Genomic DNA, 15,173 nt, shown 5'->3' with positions numbered 1-15,173 from the left:
AGGGAGAAACAAAGGTCTACTCAGTTACAGAAACGGAATATCCACTCCCATAAGAAAAGCTTCTGAGTATTAACCTCGTGCTGTGCGTCCTCATATGTCGCACAACCATTCCTCCAAACACCTGCCTGATTTCTATGGACGCAGACAAAAGATGCCCTTCCTTCTCTACGCCCTGCAGTTTGGCACACAGGGAACAATTCTTATTTGACTTAAATCAGAATATTGTATATGTACAGTGGTTGAATTTACTTGAATTGTGCCTGTCACAGCCTTATGTTGCCTTTGTATCTGATCTAATAAGTCCTAATGACAAAACCATTCTTAAATGGGACCTAGATCCAAACCGTGATTTAGGTTCCTTAAACAAATTAGACTTCGGAGCTAATGCAGCAATTTGCATAACATTCCACTCTATTTTAAGCTAAAATTGCTCAGCACTTTTTTAAACTTATAGCAAATTACTTTGCTAATGAGACTAAATTACCCTATGATGTTACAGGTAAATTTGTCTGTAATAAATCTCATGTGTGTTGGCAATGTACGGATTTTGTATTGTCTACCTGCTGTTCTGTAGGCACGTCAGGAGAAATAGTGGAGGGGAATTAAAGTTTGAACCAGTACTTTTATCTTAAGAGACATAATGTACTAAGTATTATTCCCATATTCTGTTTTGATGGAGATTTTTTTTCTTCCATTCATATCCATTTTAAGTTTTATGAATCAGCGCTCTGAAACAAGCTAGCAATGGGGCTGCCCATCTTCCAAACCCTTGTTCAAAAAATAGTGATTTTTTTCCTCTTAGATGAGAGTAATTTTAGTACTGTAAACAAAGCAAAGATAAATAATGGGGACGTCTCATGGAGAGGACTTGGAATTGCAGTAAAAAAACCTAGAAATGTAGTAATTTCATGGATACTGTGTGTAACTGGTCAGCGTAGTGAAGCTGCTGTGTGGGCAGGGGCCTCTTGGACTTTCCTGTAGTACCCTGGTCTGTGTGGGTGCACCGGTCCGCTCCAGCAGACAGCTGAAAGGATCAGGGTGGCCATGGTTAAAGAGTGTCTCAGAAACACTGCGCTGCTTGCCACTGTTTAAAAATGCTTTTGACATTTGTGGCTCATTTTGTAGCTTCTCCTTCCTGCACCCATGGAACAGAATTGCTCGGAATCCATTCAAGTGTGAAATAATAAGCACTAACTATTTTGCTAGTTAGAAAACTGGCATCTAAGAACATTAAAACCAATTATTACTAAAAATTTCCAGAAGCACACTTAGATTTAATTGTTCTTTTAATTTGAGGTTTATTGGATATATACCAACACCTGTGCTAGCAGTCAGTTATTTTTTAGTTCTGTTCCATATGTAACACAGTGGCATTAAAAATAATTCCATGTCTTTAAACACTTGTATTTTGATATATTGAAAAGTCTTTTCTTAATACTGGAAATGTCACAGAGTAAGTGGTGAATGATGCAGTGTGTTATGTGAATTAAGCTGGCAGTTAATATCTATGATGTCTAAAAAGGCTTGATTGTTGTTAGATTTCCTTTGCCTCCTTTAGATGAAGAGTTATTCAAAACTGATTATTAAGAAAAATGTGGAAAGTAAGCATTTAACCACAAATTAATCTTCGAATTAGGACCGTGGAGCTGTTAATGGTGGAACGCTTGATGTCTTATTGGGAAGAGATGATTTTAGAAGCACACTTTATCACTGTCAGTCTCTAACAATTTTTGTCACCTATTCTTAGTCCTCTTATGGTTCCATTATATGTTACTTTGTAAGGCAGAGTAGTCAGAGTTAAATGCAGAAGAGGATGCTCCAGTTATACCTACTGGCAAAATTTGAACAATATCTCAGAACCCACTTGCTGAGTATAAATAGAAGAGGAAGGGTGTTTTGGTTTCTGTCACAGCCGTATTTTTAGGCTGTGTTGGAATACTTCATTATCTAACAGTCTTTGGCTAAACTGTTTAAAACTTGAAGCTTCACTTTTCTTTCTTTTTGTATCTCTAGCTCTGATTTTTACAGTCTTCTAAGGGATGGAAGAGGCAATTTCCATTATGCAGTGATTGAAAGGGTTTTGCTTCTCTTCTTCGCTACTGGGAGCCATAGGAAAATTTTTATTTCAAAATAAAATTCAAAACCGTGGTAGTAGTCAAAACAGCTAACGTCTGTCTGCTTGGACTTTGCTTCTGCAGTTGCAAAGCCATAAGCAACAGCCAGATTCCAGGGCCAGTTTTCTCACACCTTGATACAAAGGAAATTCACTCACCTGTATTTTGCTCACGTTTGAGAAGTTATCTGTCCTTCTAAATGTGACAAAATAATACTTTTGGTTGTAAGTCAAAGCATGAATTCTGCTCCGTCTGATAGTCCTGGTTATCTTCACTTTTCAGGCAAACCTTCCCCATCCCCAGGGAAGCAAGCCAGTCAGGTTTTCACATCCGATTGTTAGACTTTAAACAGAGCCTGGAGGAATAGCGTGGCTTCTGTGCTGAATCAGTGACAGGTAGCATGTTTTGTCAATTAAGGTCATGGACTGTAACGCTGTTGCTGCTTACATCTGACAATAATTCAGTTTCAAGCTGTGTTACTATTTGTGCAAGCTTTGGCATGCATTTGTCATAAGTAAAAGGCATATTAAGAAGGCTGCAATATTTGTTAGAATAGTTACACTTTGATTTTTATTTTTTTTCCCTGAGCAGTCCAATATTGATAAATTGTCCTTCTGTCAGTTCTTTTTAGAACACGGAAAGTATCCTTTGACCAGAGTCATTTCAAAAATAGTAAAGGTTATATTCAACGATGTAATACAAAGCAGAGTATATACAAACCTAAATTACATATTTACAAAACCAGTACAATAAATGAATGAGAAATTAATCAGATATGAGTCATCCTAGAAATACAAGCATCCCTATTAATTGTTAGGTATGTACGTTAAAGAAGCCTCGATCGCACAACAGATCAACACAAACATGAGAACGGTGCTTGCACAGGCACTTCATGCAAACAAAGCAGCGCTCACACAACACAAACCATAATACATGTTCCTAAATCTCTGGCTAATCAGGTTCAAAGCTTGCTGGCAGGTCGCAGATCACACACACAGACACAAAGAGGTCTCTCTGGTAGCTGGCTTAGACGTTTGGTCAGCCGAGAAGCACATCCTCAGACCCTTGTCTCACTGGTATCTGTCCCCTGGATCTATGGTGTCTCTGACAGCTCTTTCCCAGATCTCCTGTCCTGCTGATCAGCTATTCCAGCTCGAGGTTCACCAGCAGTATGCCGATCCAGAATGTAGACCGTCCTCATCCAGGAAAATTGTTAGGAATTAGGTTTAATAAGAAAATAAAACATCCTGCAGTGATCAGGCATGGGGTTTGGCCGGACAATCATGCAGAAGTGCAACTGATTTATACATGTCCAGCCCCTTTCATCATGCCCTTTTCTGTATTTTCACATGTGGTTCCTCCCCCATGCGTTTGCATGTCTCCCTTTTCCTGCTTTTGCCCTTCTGCTAAGCATCCCATAAGTTTTGCACATTGCCACAATCCCTTGAAAGCATCCCATTAGCATGCTCTTTCCCATGGAACTCGTTATAACTTTGTCATTCATTCCTCCCTGCATGCCCCACCCCCTCTTTCCACTTAACAAAGCTCAGGCTGAACCTTTCCAAGCCTTTGAGTGGTTCCTTCAGCAGCTCATCAACCAGTGACCTCACAGACCTGGTCTTTGGTATTGTCTCTTGTTCTGTCTCTCATGTACATAAGAGTGGTTTATTACTTTACCTGTCTCGTCTCTGTTTATGTGCTGGACAGCCATTGACCAGATGTCCTCACAAAACAGGTGTCCTTATATCCCAGGTGTCTACATACCCTTCACATCCTACATTTCTTTTCTTTCCACACATCCATCCAATCTCTTGTATCAAATTAGAAAAGCAAGCTGTCAATTCATATGCTAAAATCATACAGTAATCAAATGTGTCTCTATTGTTTCAGACGTATCATCAATGTATTATTGACTTGTTCTAACAATTCATATGCTTCAGGCCAGTCACGTGTAATTCCTGGTAGATTAAATATCTAACAGTCCACTGTCATGGAAAATTTCTTGTGGTAAACACTATTGAATCAAAGGTCAGCCTTGAAACTCATAAATTACATTTCTCAAAGGCTTTTGGCATGAGACATCCAGGCTCTCCGTATTAGGCACATAAGTAACGTCTTCACTGCCTCCAGCACTAGTCTGAACCCCTTCTCGAGTCCAAATTCACCTTGTATCTACATAGCGTGGATATAAATATGTACTCCGATCCAAGGCAAAGATAAGCTTCATACAATGCCAGAGGAGAAGGCTCTGGTATGAAGTAACATGAGTGCACTCTTACCTGTCTGTGGGCCACAGTCTGGCACCTTTTACTGTCCTGTCCGTCTGTGGATGGCATCATGGCATTTGACCAAAGCAAGTGCTTCTAACCAGCAAGTAGACAGTAACATTAATGGTGGAGGGCCAACTTCAAAAGGAAAGTTTAAAAAATTCCTAGAAAAAGAAAACTTGATTCATCAGATGAAAGCAGCTCTGCGGATTCTTCCATGGAAAATTTTTCAAGGAAAAATTCATGTAATTTCTGTTCTTTTTACTTTGATCAGCATAGGTTTACACTACACAGAATATGTTCCTAATTTATTTGGAAAGCTCAACAGAATGAATTCAGGCTTATGCATGCTGGGATTCCTGGTCCTGATAGGATTTGCCATACATTCCATAATGCCACATGTGAAAGAACGCAGCCTGTTTTATATATTTAAGAGGTCTCTAACAGCATCTTCTGAAGACATACACAAAATATTTCTACTGAGAAGAAAAAAGGAAAGAACATTCAGAAGTTAACAGTGTCCATGGATTAAAAGAGTCATGAGAAGCACCACAGCACAGATTGATGCAGCATTTTTAATACTTCTGATCCTTTTTTTTTTTTTTTTTTTTGAGAAGACATGGCATAAAAAAGGGACAGTATATTGAAAACAGGAAGAATAAACTTTATGATATGACTGGGCGAAGTCAGTTGTGCTGCAGAGTTGAAGGTCATTCTTTCGACTTTAGAAGTGGCTACTCTGGGATTGGTCTGTGTGAGAATAGAGTTGGTCTCCTGTATCTCCTGACAGCTTGGTGCTATGCTGTTTTTATTTGATTGCAGTAGGCAAGCAGACTCCAGCATTTTCTATTTTCTTTTTCTCCTAGCAAGGCAGCAGCCACTGATGTGTCAATAAATATTGTATTAAGGAATGTTCTCTTCATATGAAGTCAGGACAGAGACAGAAGTATCTATGGAAAGTCCTTTGGGGGCGTGGGATTTGATGCCCCATTGGTACAAACTGCTGCTTATCCACCCATCCCAGTCTTCTTGGCAAAGACGTTCAGCAGTAGTGCTGCTGAACTTGCTGGAGCTGTGACAACTTTGCTCGGCTAACATCTGCCCCAAGAGACTCGCTAGGTCAGAGTTGTCCTCCAGGCTGTGGCTCTTAACTCCGTAAAGGACTTGAACAAATAATTTCATTTCCTTTGTCTCAGTTTCCATAAATGTGAATAGGTTCTGGTAACATCCGTCACAGTCTCACAATTTGTCAGGCATAGTTAAACCTGCTGGAGAATATAGTATTGTACAGCTATATAGATACGTGATGGAAACACAAAGATGGGGTGAGACTTCTGGTGGATAATGGGCTGTTGGACGAACAAAAAAAAAAAAAAGGCAAGACAGTAGTCCAGATAAAGCACAGCATCAGAAATCGAGCTCCCATTGTGAAGAAACTGCTTCATCTCTGCCTGCATGACACAGCTACTTTGCCAAGTGTCTTGAGCCTGGAAATTCGAAGAAAGTTTGCAAAATAAGTTTTGTCTTTCCCAGGTAAGAATAGGTTCTTTCTTCAGTAGAATTAAAAAAATTTGTCAACTTAGATAATATTATGTAACATCTGTTTAATTTCTGTTGTATTACCCATATTTTTTTCTGACAGAAATGCATTTTAGATTAATATTTAATGCCTTTGCTTTTAAGAAAGTATCCTTGAGTCACTTCACTCTGCTGCTGACTTCAGGTTCCTGGGAGAGGAGGAGCTGCAAGAGCTGAATACTAGTGTGCTGTCAGATACCATGACTGAAAAGGGAAGGTGCAGCTCAGGAGTACCAGCTAAATGGGGCAGAACCACGCATTTTCCCTTAGCAATGAGCAGAAGATAGCAAAACTTGTCACCTAAGACCATCCACCAGAGAAACTGCTAAGGAGCATGAGGTGCCACTTGGCTGTGTCTGAGAGGGAGAGTGGGGAAAACAGCACAGGCGCAGGGTGCCTCTGAACAGATGCAGAGCCCTTTGAGTCTTCAGATGAGTTGTAGCACACGGAATGATTTTTGCTACAAAGTTAATACTTTTTCTTAATCTTTTTTTTATCAGTGAAGCAATTAAAATATTCATTCAGCATGTTGTGCTTTAAAAATAGAATTCACAAAGAGCAGCAGGCATGTTTTCATTCTGTCTTTCCTGATATTACTCATCACACCAGAACAACTCGTGCATTTTTTAACTGTGTTCTTTCTTCTATCAGATCTTGTTTCTTTTCAGAGGTTGAACTGTGAAGCTCAGTGGTTGATTCACCTTTTGTAGAACTGATGCATAAATTTTTGTTCCTAGTCTGTTTTGGTAAATGTCATCTATTTTGTCATGTAGGTGGCTCTTCTCGTAGTATGCTCGGTTTTGAAAATCTGGTTAGTAGGGGAAGCAGTGTATTTTAATCTGAATATTAAATGGTGTTGGTTTATAAAACAAGCAAACAAACAAGTCTCCTACCCCACCCCTCCTGGATAAGCTTGGTAAATTTTTCCTGGCTTGGAAAGGAGCAAATGGTTTTACTGCAAGTTGTCCTGTTCACGTGGGTGAAGTTTTGACCAGTGAGATGTATTGCAACACCTTTCCTCTTTGATCTGTTTTTCTGGTTTCTAAATGGAAACATGTCATGGTTTCTCTGAACAGTAGAAGCATCAACTCTCAAAAAGATTAATGAACTTTTCTGCCGGAAGTTGATATATTTTACCAACGTCCATTCACATCTCTGCACTCTCCATGTAGTGCCGCCTGCTGTAGTCTTCCAGGTGACCTGCACATTGTTCAGAAAGTTGGACATGATATACTGATACAATGCCAATTTAAGGGAAAATATCGTTTATCTTTAAACACTCACTTTGGCATTTAGACCAAAGCTGTGTTGTAACTGTATAGACTTTAAAACAGTTTAATTTAGTACTGTAACATCTCAGTATATACACTTTTTAACTGCAAAACTGATCTATTAGTGGGTCTTGCTGTTATTACAGAAACAGGAATATGACAGATAAGCTGGTAGGAGAGAGAGAGAACTTAACATTTTATCAGTGAGTAATTTTGTATAGATTGATTTTGGAACCTCAAAGGCTGAATCATTTTTCAGTCTTTATTTGCAGTGAGTCATAGAATCGTAGAATCATTTAGGTTGGAAAAGACCTTTAAGATCATGAGTCCAACTATTAACCTAGCACTGCCAAGTCCAGCACTAAACCATGTCTCTAAGCCCCGCACCTACACGTCTTCTAGATACCTCCAGGGACGGTGACTCCACCATTTGCCTGGGCAGCCTGTTCCAATGCTTCACAAGCCTTTCAGTGAATTTTTCCTAATGTCCAATCTAAACCTCCCCTGGCACAACTGGAGGCCATTTCCTCTCATCCTATCACTTGATACTTGGGAGACCAACACCCATCTCACTACAGCCTCCTTCCAGGTGGTTGTAGAGAGCGATTAAGGTCTCCCCTCAGCCTCCTCCAGACTAAACAACCCCAGATCCCTCAGATGCTCCTCATAAGACCTGATCTCCAGACCCTTCACCAGCTTCGTTGCCCTTCTCTGGACACGCTCCAGCGCCTCAGTGTCTTCCTTGAAGTAAGGGGCCCAAAGCTGCGCACAGTATTCGAGGTGCAGCCTCACCAGTGCTGACTACAGGGGGGACAATCACTTCCCTGGTCCCACTGGCCACACTATTGCTAATACAGGCCAGGATGCTGTTGGCCTTCTTGGCCACCTGGGCACACTGCTGGCTCACGTTTAGCCGGCTGTCAACCAACACCCTCAGGTCCTTTTCTGCCGGGCAGCGCTCCAGCCACTCCCCAAGCCTGTAGCGCTGCATGGGGTTGTTGTGACCCAAGTGCAGGACTCAGCACTTGGCCTTGTTGAAGCTTGTGTTAGATTCACGAAATGCCATACATAGGTTGTACTTAAATGTTTTGAAGTTGGTAGATACACCATGAATTTCTAATAAGTTTTAGTGTGCTTCATTTAACCATTTCCTATTCCTAGGCCTTCCTCCTGCAAAGAGCGCCAAGAATGTGTGCCCATGCAAGAAAAACTTCACAAAGATTTTAAAACCTTTTCATCATAAACTTTGTTTCTCAAATTAATGTTTCACCTTTTCCTGCAGTTTTGAAAACACTCTCTTACTGTCTTTCATTTACTGTCTTAGGCAAAATATTACTAGAGGTGGTAAAATGGCCAGCTGAAGTGCCTGGCTTGCTTTGCACCTTAGCCAGCAACTCACATAGAAAAACTTTCTGGCAGAGATGTCTATATAACTTACTTGAAGCTAAAGCATTGTAGTCCGTGGATGTTAGTTATGAATCAGTCTAGTTTCTTAAAATTAGATCCAAGACTGGTTACTGTTTGAGGAGCAGATAGTGCCAGAGTACAAAAAAGATGGATTGTTGCAAATGGATTTTAAATTGTTCTTGGTATCCTTGACCTTCTTGAGGACTTGCCTCAAAGTTTTTGTGCTTTTTCTAGAATGATCTCTTAAATAAGATATTGCATTAGAAATTTATTTTGTAGGCCTCCTTAAGAATGAATAAGACTTCGGTTCCTGCATCACTTAAGGGTCTCCCTCAATTGTAACAGAACAAGCTTTCCATGATTTTTCCGTCATTGTTGTCTTTATGTTTGTGCAGACTTCCTCCTTCTCCTTTCATCTTTGCTTTTCTCAGTTTTGTTGATGTAACATCCTTAGAGACTACAGTAGCTGCTCACATTCCCAGTAATTAAATGTAAAAGGAGGGACTCCTAAAAACTTCATTACATTTAGTGCTTTTTTTTTGTTTGCTGTAGTCTTGTGGTTTTTCCTCTAGCTTGTGATGTGTTACATTCCAAAGCAGATGTTTCTCCAGCACAGGAGAAACCCTTGCCAAGACAAGGCTTGCTGAACCTTGAGAAATCTTGATGAGGCAACACTCTTGACTAACTTTTGGCTTCTTTTACAGAATTTCAGGTGTGTCATTGGACAGTTATGTTGCCACTGAAAAAATAATATGAGAAACCAAAGCAGTGTAACCTAACAGCTTTGCAGGGCCACGGGCATGCCTTTGCTGGTGCATAGCCTGTATAAACCACAGCGTAATTACATTGGATAGCATATATAGTGCTGGTGTTCATTCCCTAATTTGATGATTATCACTTTGACCTGTTTCAGATAAGAAGACAAGGCGGAATACAATTACTGGTGGACCTATTGGACCATCGGATGACAGAAGTCCACCGTAGTGCCTGTGGAGCTTTGAGAAATTTGGTATATGGGAAGGCAAATGATGACAACAAAATTGCTCTGAAAAACTGTGGTGGTATCCCAGCATTAGTACGGTTACTCCGCAAGACTACAGATTTGGAAATCAGAGAACTGGTCACAGGTTTGAATCTTTCAGTACTTTTTGTTCAAACTCTATGTAGGCCCTGCAAGCACAGTTCTGTGCTGCATGCCACTTGCTCAATCAGTACCTATTTTATTACCGTCTTCTTTGCCATAACAAAACACTTTCAAGCCCTTTGGGTATATGTAATGTATGAATAGCTTTATTCAATATCATGCAGACAGTTTACAGATGTAGGCGTGGTTTATGCTTATGGTTGCTGATCACTTTGTTCTTGATTAGCCACGAATGCTCTTGTGGGAGATGTGCTCTGTCCACAGATAGGTTGTGGTGGCAATCCTCTGCTCTCCCTCCTGTCAGGTGTAGGGCTGCACATGCAGAAGTCAGATTTTACTAAATTTTCTTAGCAGCTGTTACTCATTTCTTTTATATCCTGTTTAGTGAGAAGGAGGATTTGTTTCAAGTTTTTTAACCTTTCTTGTGGTTCATATAGGAAAATAGAAAAGCATGTTGGAGAGATAGACAACATCATCTTCTGAAGCCTTTTTTCTGAAATTTGATAGCATGCTATGTGATGTGTGTTTAGACACAGGGCATGCAGGTAGTGGTAGAGTCTATTTCTTTTCTTGATATAGTAGAATCTGATCTTTTTAAGATTATTTGGACTTTTTCCGTTATGAAATTCAAGGGGCTGGGGGGGGTCAGAAATACAGAAATGCTGTCAAACAGCACTGATCTGAAACGTTTGGAGATTTTTTTCCCCTTGCCCCTAAGTCTGTCCTATTTAAAATGCAAAACAGAAGCTAGATTTTTTTTTCACTTTGTGATTTCATTCTATTTGATAGCTAATATCAATGTGATTAATTTAATGCTACAAATAAAAAGTCTTAAGATCTTTTCATTATCCTGTTTTACAATGCGTGTATTTCCGTTATGATTTTCCTACTAAAATATGTAAGAAAAGTTCTAATTTCTGTCATAGAAGCACCAGAGTACACGCTATCATCTATGCTTCTGCAGAAATTACTTGCCCACGTGGGTCAGGCCTCATTTAGGATACAATTGATAAGATTATCATCCTTTGGTTGACTCCAGGTTCATTCCTTGAGGGCATCTGAATAAACTGCATGGTGTTTATTAGACGTAGATTTTTGTATTTAATTTTGTTTCTTAGTTACAACACCTATCACCTTGTACTTGTTAGGCAGGATTAATGGGGCAGAGATACCGGGTTGCATGAGCTTGGATGGTGCCTCCTGCAGAGTGACACAATTACTGACAGATCTAATAAAGTGTAACCACCACTTCAGATTCAACATACCTGTTTGTCTCTTGGTTATGTTGTCTGTGTCCAGCCTCCAGGGAACATTCCACTTGTTCTGAGTAGTAAGTGGTAAACTGCTAATGAACATCAGCAGTACACCTCAGCAGTCACAGTGTCACTTCCTATGCTGTCTGTAGATGGAACACATAATGTCATTAGGTCACTTAAAGAAAAGATACTAGTCTACAGTTTACATCCCTTCCATTGCACAGTATGTTGTTAAATTTTCCTGAATTCCCACAGAAAGAAAGGTTGTGTGTGCTAGCATGCCCTCAAACTGTTACTGCTGAGAGGAGTAGGTACTGACTGTCAATGGTAGGCAGTGACCAGCCTTTATAGGGGTGGATGCAGCCCCCAAGGATGGTGAACATCAGGAGTGCTGGACATCTATGAAGGGGGACCAGAGCAGCATGGTGACCCCAAGGAATGGAATCAAAGTCAGTGGTATTTCAAGATTTTATTCCTGGGCCTGTTTTTGTGGGGGTTTTTGTTTTTAATAACCAGTACATCCCAGGAGGCCACTGCTTGCCCTGGCCGGGTTTACACCTTTCAAAATGCAAATCACTTGCTTCGAAAATGTAGACCTTGTAGCTGTAGCGTTCTGAAAAGCTCTTTTCCAAAGCAGGGCTCACAGCTGCACCTCTCATCTTGCATCTCTTAGGAAACAGGCTGGAATTGGGCATCTGAACCAGTTCTTGTTTGCTTTTTTGTTAAAGTGTTGTAGTGTGACAGCTACGCCAGTTAAATTCCTTCCCTCTGCCCTTTCTGGGGAAGGAAAGATAGCTCCTGCAGCAGCTGCCTCAGTAATGGAAAAATTTGGCTTGGTGATGGGCACAAGGGAAACTAAAAGAAGTTCCTCCTGCTTTCTGTCAGCCTTCCTGGGTTGAGGTGGCAGGAAGATAGTTATTTCAGTAGTGCCACCATACCCTGAAAGACATACAGAGAAAATAATAGCAAATGTGTGTTTTAGGAGTAAACATGGTACCTGGAGCCTCTGCATCTCACGTTCATGGTACATCCTGTCTACATAAAAGCTGTTCTTGTTTGTTGCTTTTAAAGAGGGCACAAAGTTCTTGCCTTAGGAGTTCGTATAGGCTTTGTCGTCACCACCTCTAAATAATCCTCCAGCGTTTGTCCCCAGAGCACTTCTCTTAGCCGGGGAAGTGTCAGATGAGGAACTGAGCCTATGAAGTCTAAATGACCTGTCCAGAAATCTGGCAAGGTGAAGGTGTGAATCACTCTGAGTAGGCATGTAGCTGCAAGGGAAGAAATATGGGGAGGAGAGGTTTTTAGCAGCTCAGTTTGTCTGACAGTAGCAAAACATTTATCGCCTGCCCCAAGTACCATGAAGCACACGCCAGCCAGGGTGGAAGTTAGGATATAAGTTCCTTCCTCAAACGTGCACATTTTCTTCCTTCTTGTTGCTTCTCTCTAAGGAGATTATAATTTCAATTTCCAGCTATCTCAAGACTGGTTTTGGAAGGGTACTTAAACCTGCAGACCAGCTTTCTATCCCAGTAGCTTCTTGCTTGTCAGGATTGCCTTCCATGCCATTTGTGGCTTTTCACTTTTCCAGAGATTTCTTTCTGCCACAATCTCTCCAAAACTGAGTTTTTCACTTCTTCCTTTATCTTGTCTTTCTCTTCCTCAGTAGCAGAGGTCTTGGGCTAATACTGGAAAACCTTACCATGCTCAAATTTTTGGATTGCACAAACTGAACGTTATTGCAAAGTGATAGAGCTTCAGCCCTTTCTCACATACAGCATGGTGCGGGCTCCCATGTAGAAGGTACGAGGGAAGTGTGCTGCCTGGCTGTTATGAAATTAAATGGTGTTAATGCCCAGGAAATATTTCCTAACACACTGGAAGATTACTCTTCCAGAAACACTTCCACCGTCACTTTTTTTTTTTTACTAGAAGAACCTGGATAAGCTGTGGTTACCAATGAATGTATACATTAATGCAGAAGTGGAATACTCTCATAGCCACCGAGATTTCAGCATGGCCTACAGCCTCTAGTAATTCCCAGAGACTGAAGGAGAACTTGAATTACAGTATCTTGTTTCATGTAGGTCTGTAAATGAAAAGAAATTGGTATAAACTGGATGCACTATATGTAATTTAGCCATTTTTTTACCCCAGCACTGTGGTACTGGTTTCCACAGTAGCTCCTCTTAATGGGAAAAAAATAAAAGCCTTCTATTTTAAAATCATTTAATGTTAACACTTTCCCAATAAATATAAATAGACAAGATCACTGTACAAAATTAGCACAGATCCTGCAGATGGTAGAAAAAAATGTTTTCACTTATTAATAATGACAATGAGCAGCTGATTTCTGATTCTCTTGCCTTTCCCAAGTTAATTATAAACCCTTCCACAAAATTCTATTTTAGCATTCTTTCTATTTATTTTACTATCAGGGAAAAAAAAATGACATGAAAAATATGAAGTATTAGCAAGGGTAATACAGAAATCCCGTTGATGCCTTGTGGAGAAGGTGAGATCAAGCAGCTGTTGCTAGACTCAACCTACGCTTGCTCCGTGTTCCATCAGCTCCAATGATAACTGGGTACCTCTCAGGCAAAATGATTTAAACTGCTGTTCCTCTCATTTTGACAAAACAAAATCCATCCCAGCTAGATGCACAGTTTCTGCCTGTGTACATAAGCTAGCTGCATTAGAAACAACTCCATTTAAAGAGGCCCCTTATATGATTTTATCACCTGTTTTCAAACTGTATATACCATATTTGATGGGAAGGTAAAAGTACATAACCCACTTCTAGAAAGCGCATGGTGGTAAAGAAATATAGCTATAAATAATGACAGGAGAAATTGTGCTGGCAGCCAGCCTGCTGCTTATTTTGGTTGACATTAAGGTGTCAGAGATTTAACTATTGTCTACTGAAAGCATATAAATTATGAGAATTATCACATTTACAAAAAAAAATTAAGCTTAAACTATCTAACACTATACTCATATACTATATGTAGATAGGTAGACGTAGACTCTGTGTATTTCATTCACATTTTGATTCACTGAATCAAAAAGCATATATTCCATTCCTGCAAAAAATTATAAGACCTTTTGTACATAATGTTCCTTTCAAAGAAGCACTAGTTGTCCAAGTGTATTTGGCCCATGGTCAGATTGAACAGGAAAAATTTTTCATTTGCTTCCCAGATTTTGGATTCCAGTATTCGTTAGTGTTGTCTTTAATATCAGCTGTGGCTAGTTTGTGTTTTGGCTTGGTTCATCCACTGTTGTCACCCCATGTTATGCAACATTATGATGTAGTCGTTTTACATTTCTGTTTTTAGTAGATGCCACATGTATATGAGGTATTTATAACCTTATTGATAGTCTGACAGTGTTACTGAGAGCAATTTTATGTTGTCCTCCTTATATCTATCAGGTTTGAGGTATCCGCTGCAGTTTAAAGCTCCTTTGGACCGCACACCGCTTATTAGTATGTGCATGAATTGTTGGCAGGTCGGTCAAGACACTCCAGAAGGTCCATTTAAGTCTTGCATGTGTTTTGCTAATCAGTGCAATTGCAAGTTAGTGAGCCTGCAGTGATGTGTGAAGCAGGTTTAAGGGCCTATTCTATTTAATTGGACCTTTTGGCTTACTTCAGTGGAAGATTTATTATGATTTTATCTTTTTCTTTTTAGGTAATTCTGGCCAGTTCTTTAGAATTTTTAACTTCCATGGCAATTCTTCTGTTGGCGGTTCCCAAAGTCAAAATCACACACCTGCAATTGTTTCCTATTTGTGATGTTATTTTCTAATTGGTCTTTGTAAGGTATTACACTTGTAATTTTTTGTATATTAAATCATATTTAACAATATTATGGCAAAGGGCTGAATATTTAGTACTGAGGATCTTGAAGCAGTTTATCAATTTAATAATCTTCTGCAAAAGTGCCCTTGACATTAGCTTAGTTACTGGAGTGTGTAAACACAGATGTGAAATTTTATTGTGATATAAACATTCATTGAGAGGTGGCAACTATTTGTAGCCCTATTGCTTTTTGGAAATTTGATTTGAAAACGAGTAAAGGCTATTTCATCTCACTCTGAGGAGACTTTCCCACACACTTACATAAAGAAGAATCAAA

General features: G+C 39.8%; 1 protein-coding gene across 2 annotated transcripts in view; it reads left to right on the top strand.

The window, feature by feature from the left end:
* CTNND2 (catenin delta 2) overlaps nt 1-15,173 on the top strand; it is a 538,559-nt gene that overhangs the window by 383,213 nt on the left and 140,173 nt on the right. For both annotated transcript variants that reach the window (XM_086469516.1, XM_086469517.1), the window contains one exon: nt 9,551-9,764. In XM_086469516.1, coding sequence (XP_086325642.1) covers nt 9,551-9,764 — 214 coding nt within the window. The remainder of the gene's footprint in view (nt 1-9,550; nt 9,765-15,173) is intronic.

Source organism: Leptosomus discolor, chromosome 8 (assembly GCF_034619465.1).
Source record: "Leptosomus discolor isolate bLepDis1 chromosome 8, bLepDis1.hap2, whole genome shotgun sequence".
In the NCBI taxonomy this organism is placed as follows: Eukaryota; Metazoa; Chordata; class Aves; order Leptosomiformes; family Leptosomidae; genus Leptosomus; species Leptosomus discolor.
The sequence above is the reverse complement of the archived record's forward strand: the minus strand, read 5'-3'. Positions and strand labels throughout refer to the sequence as shown.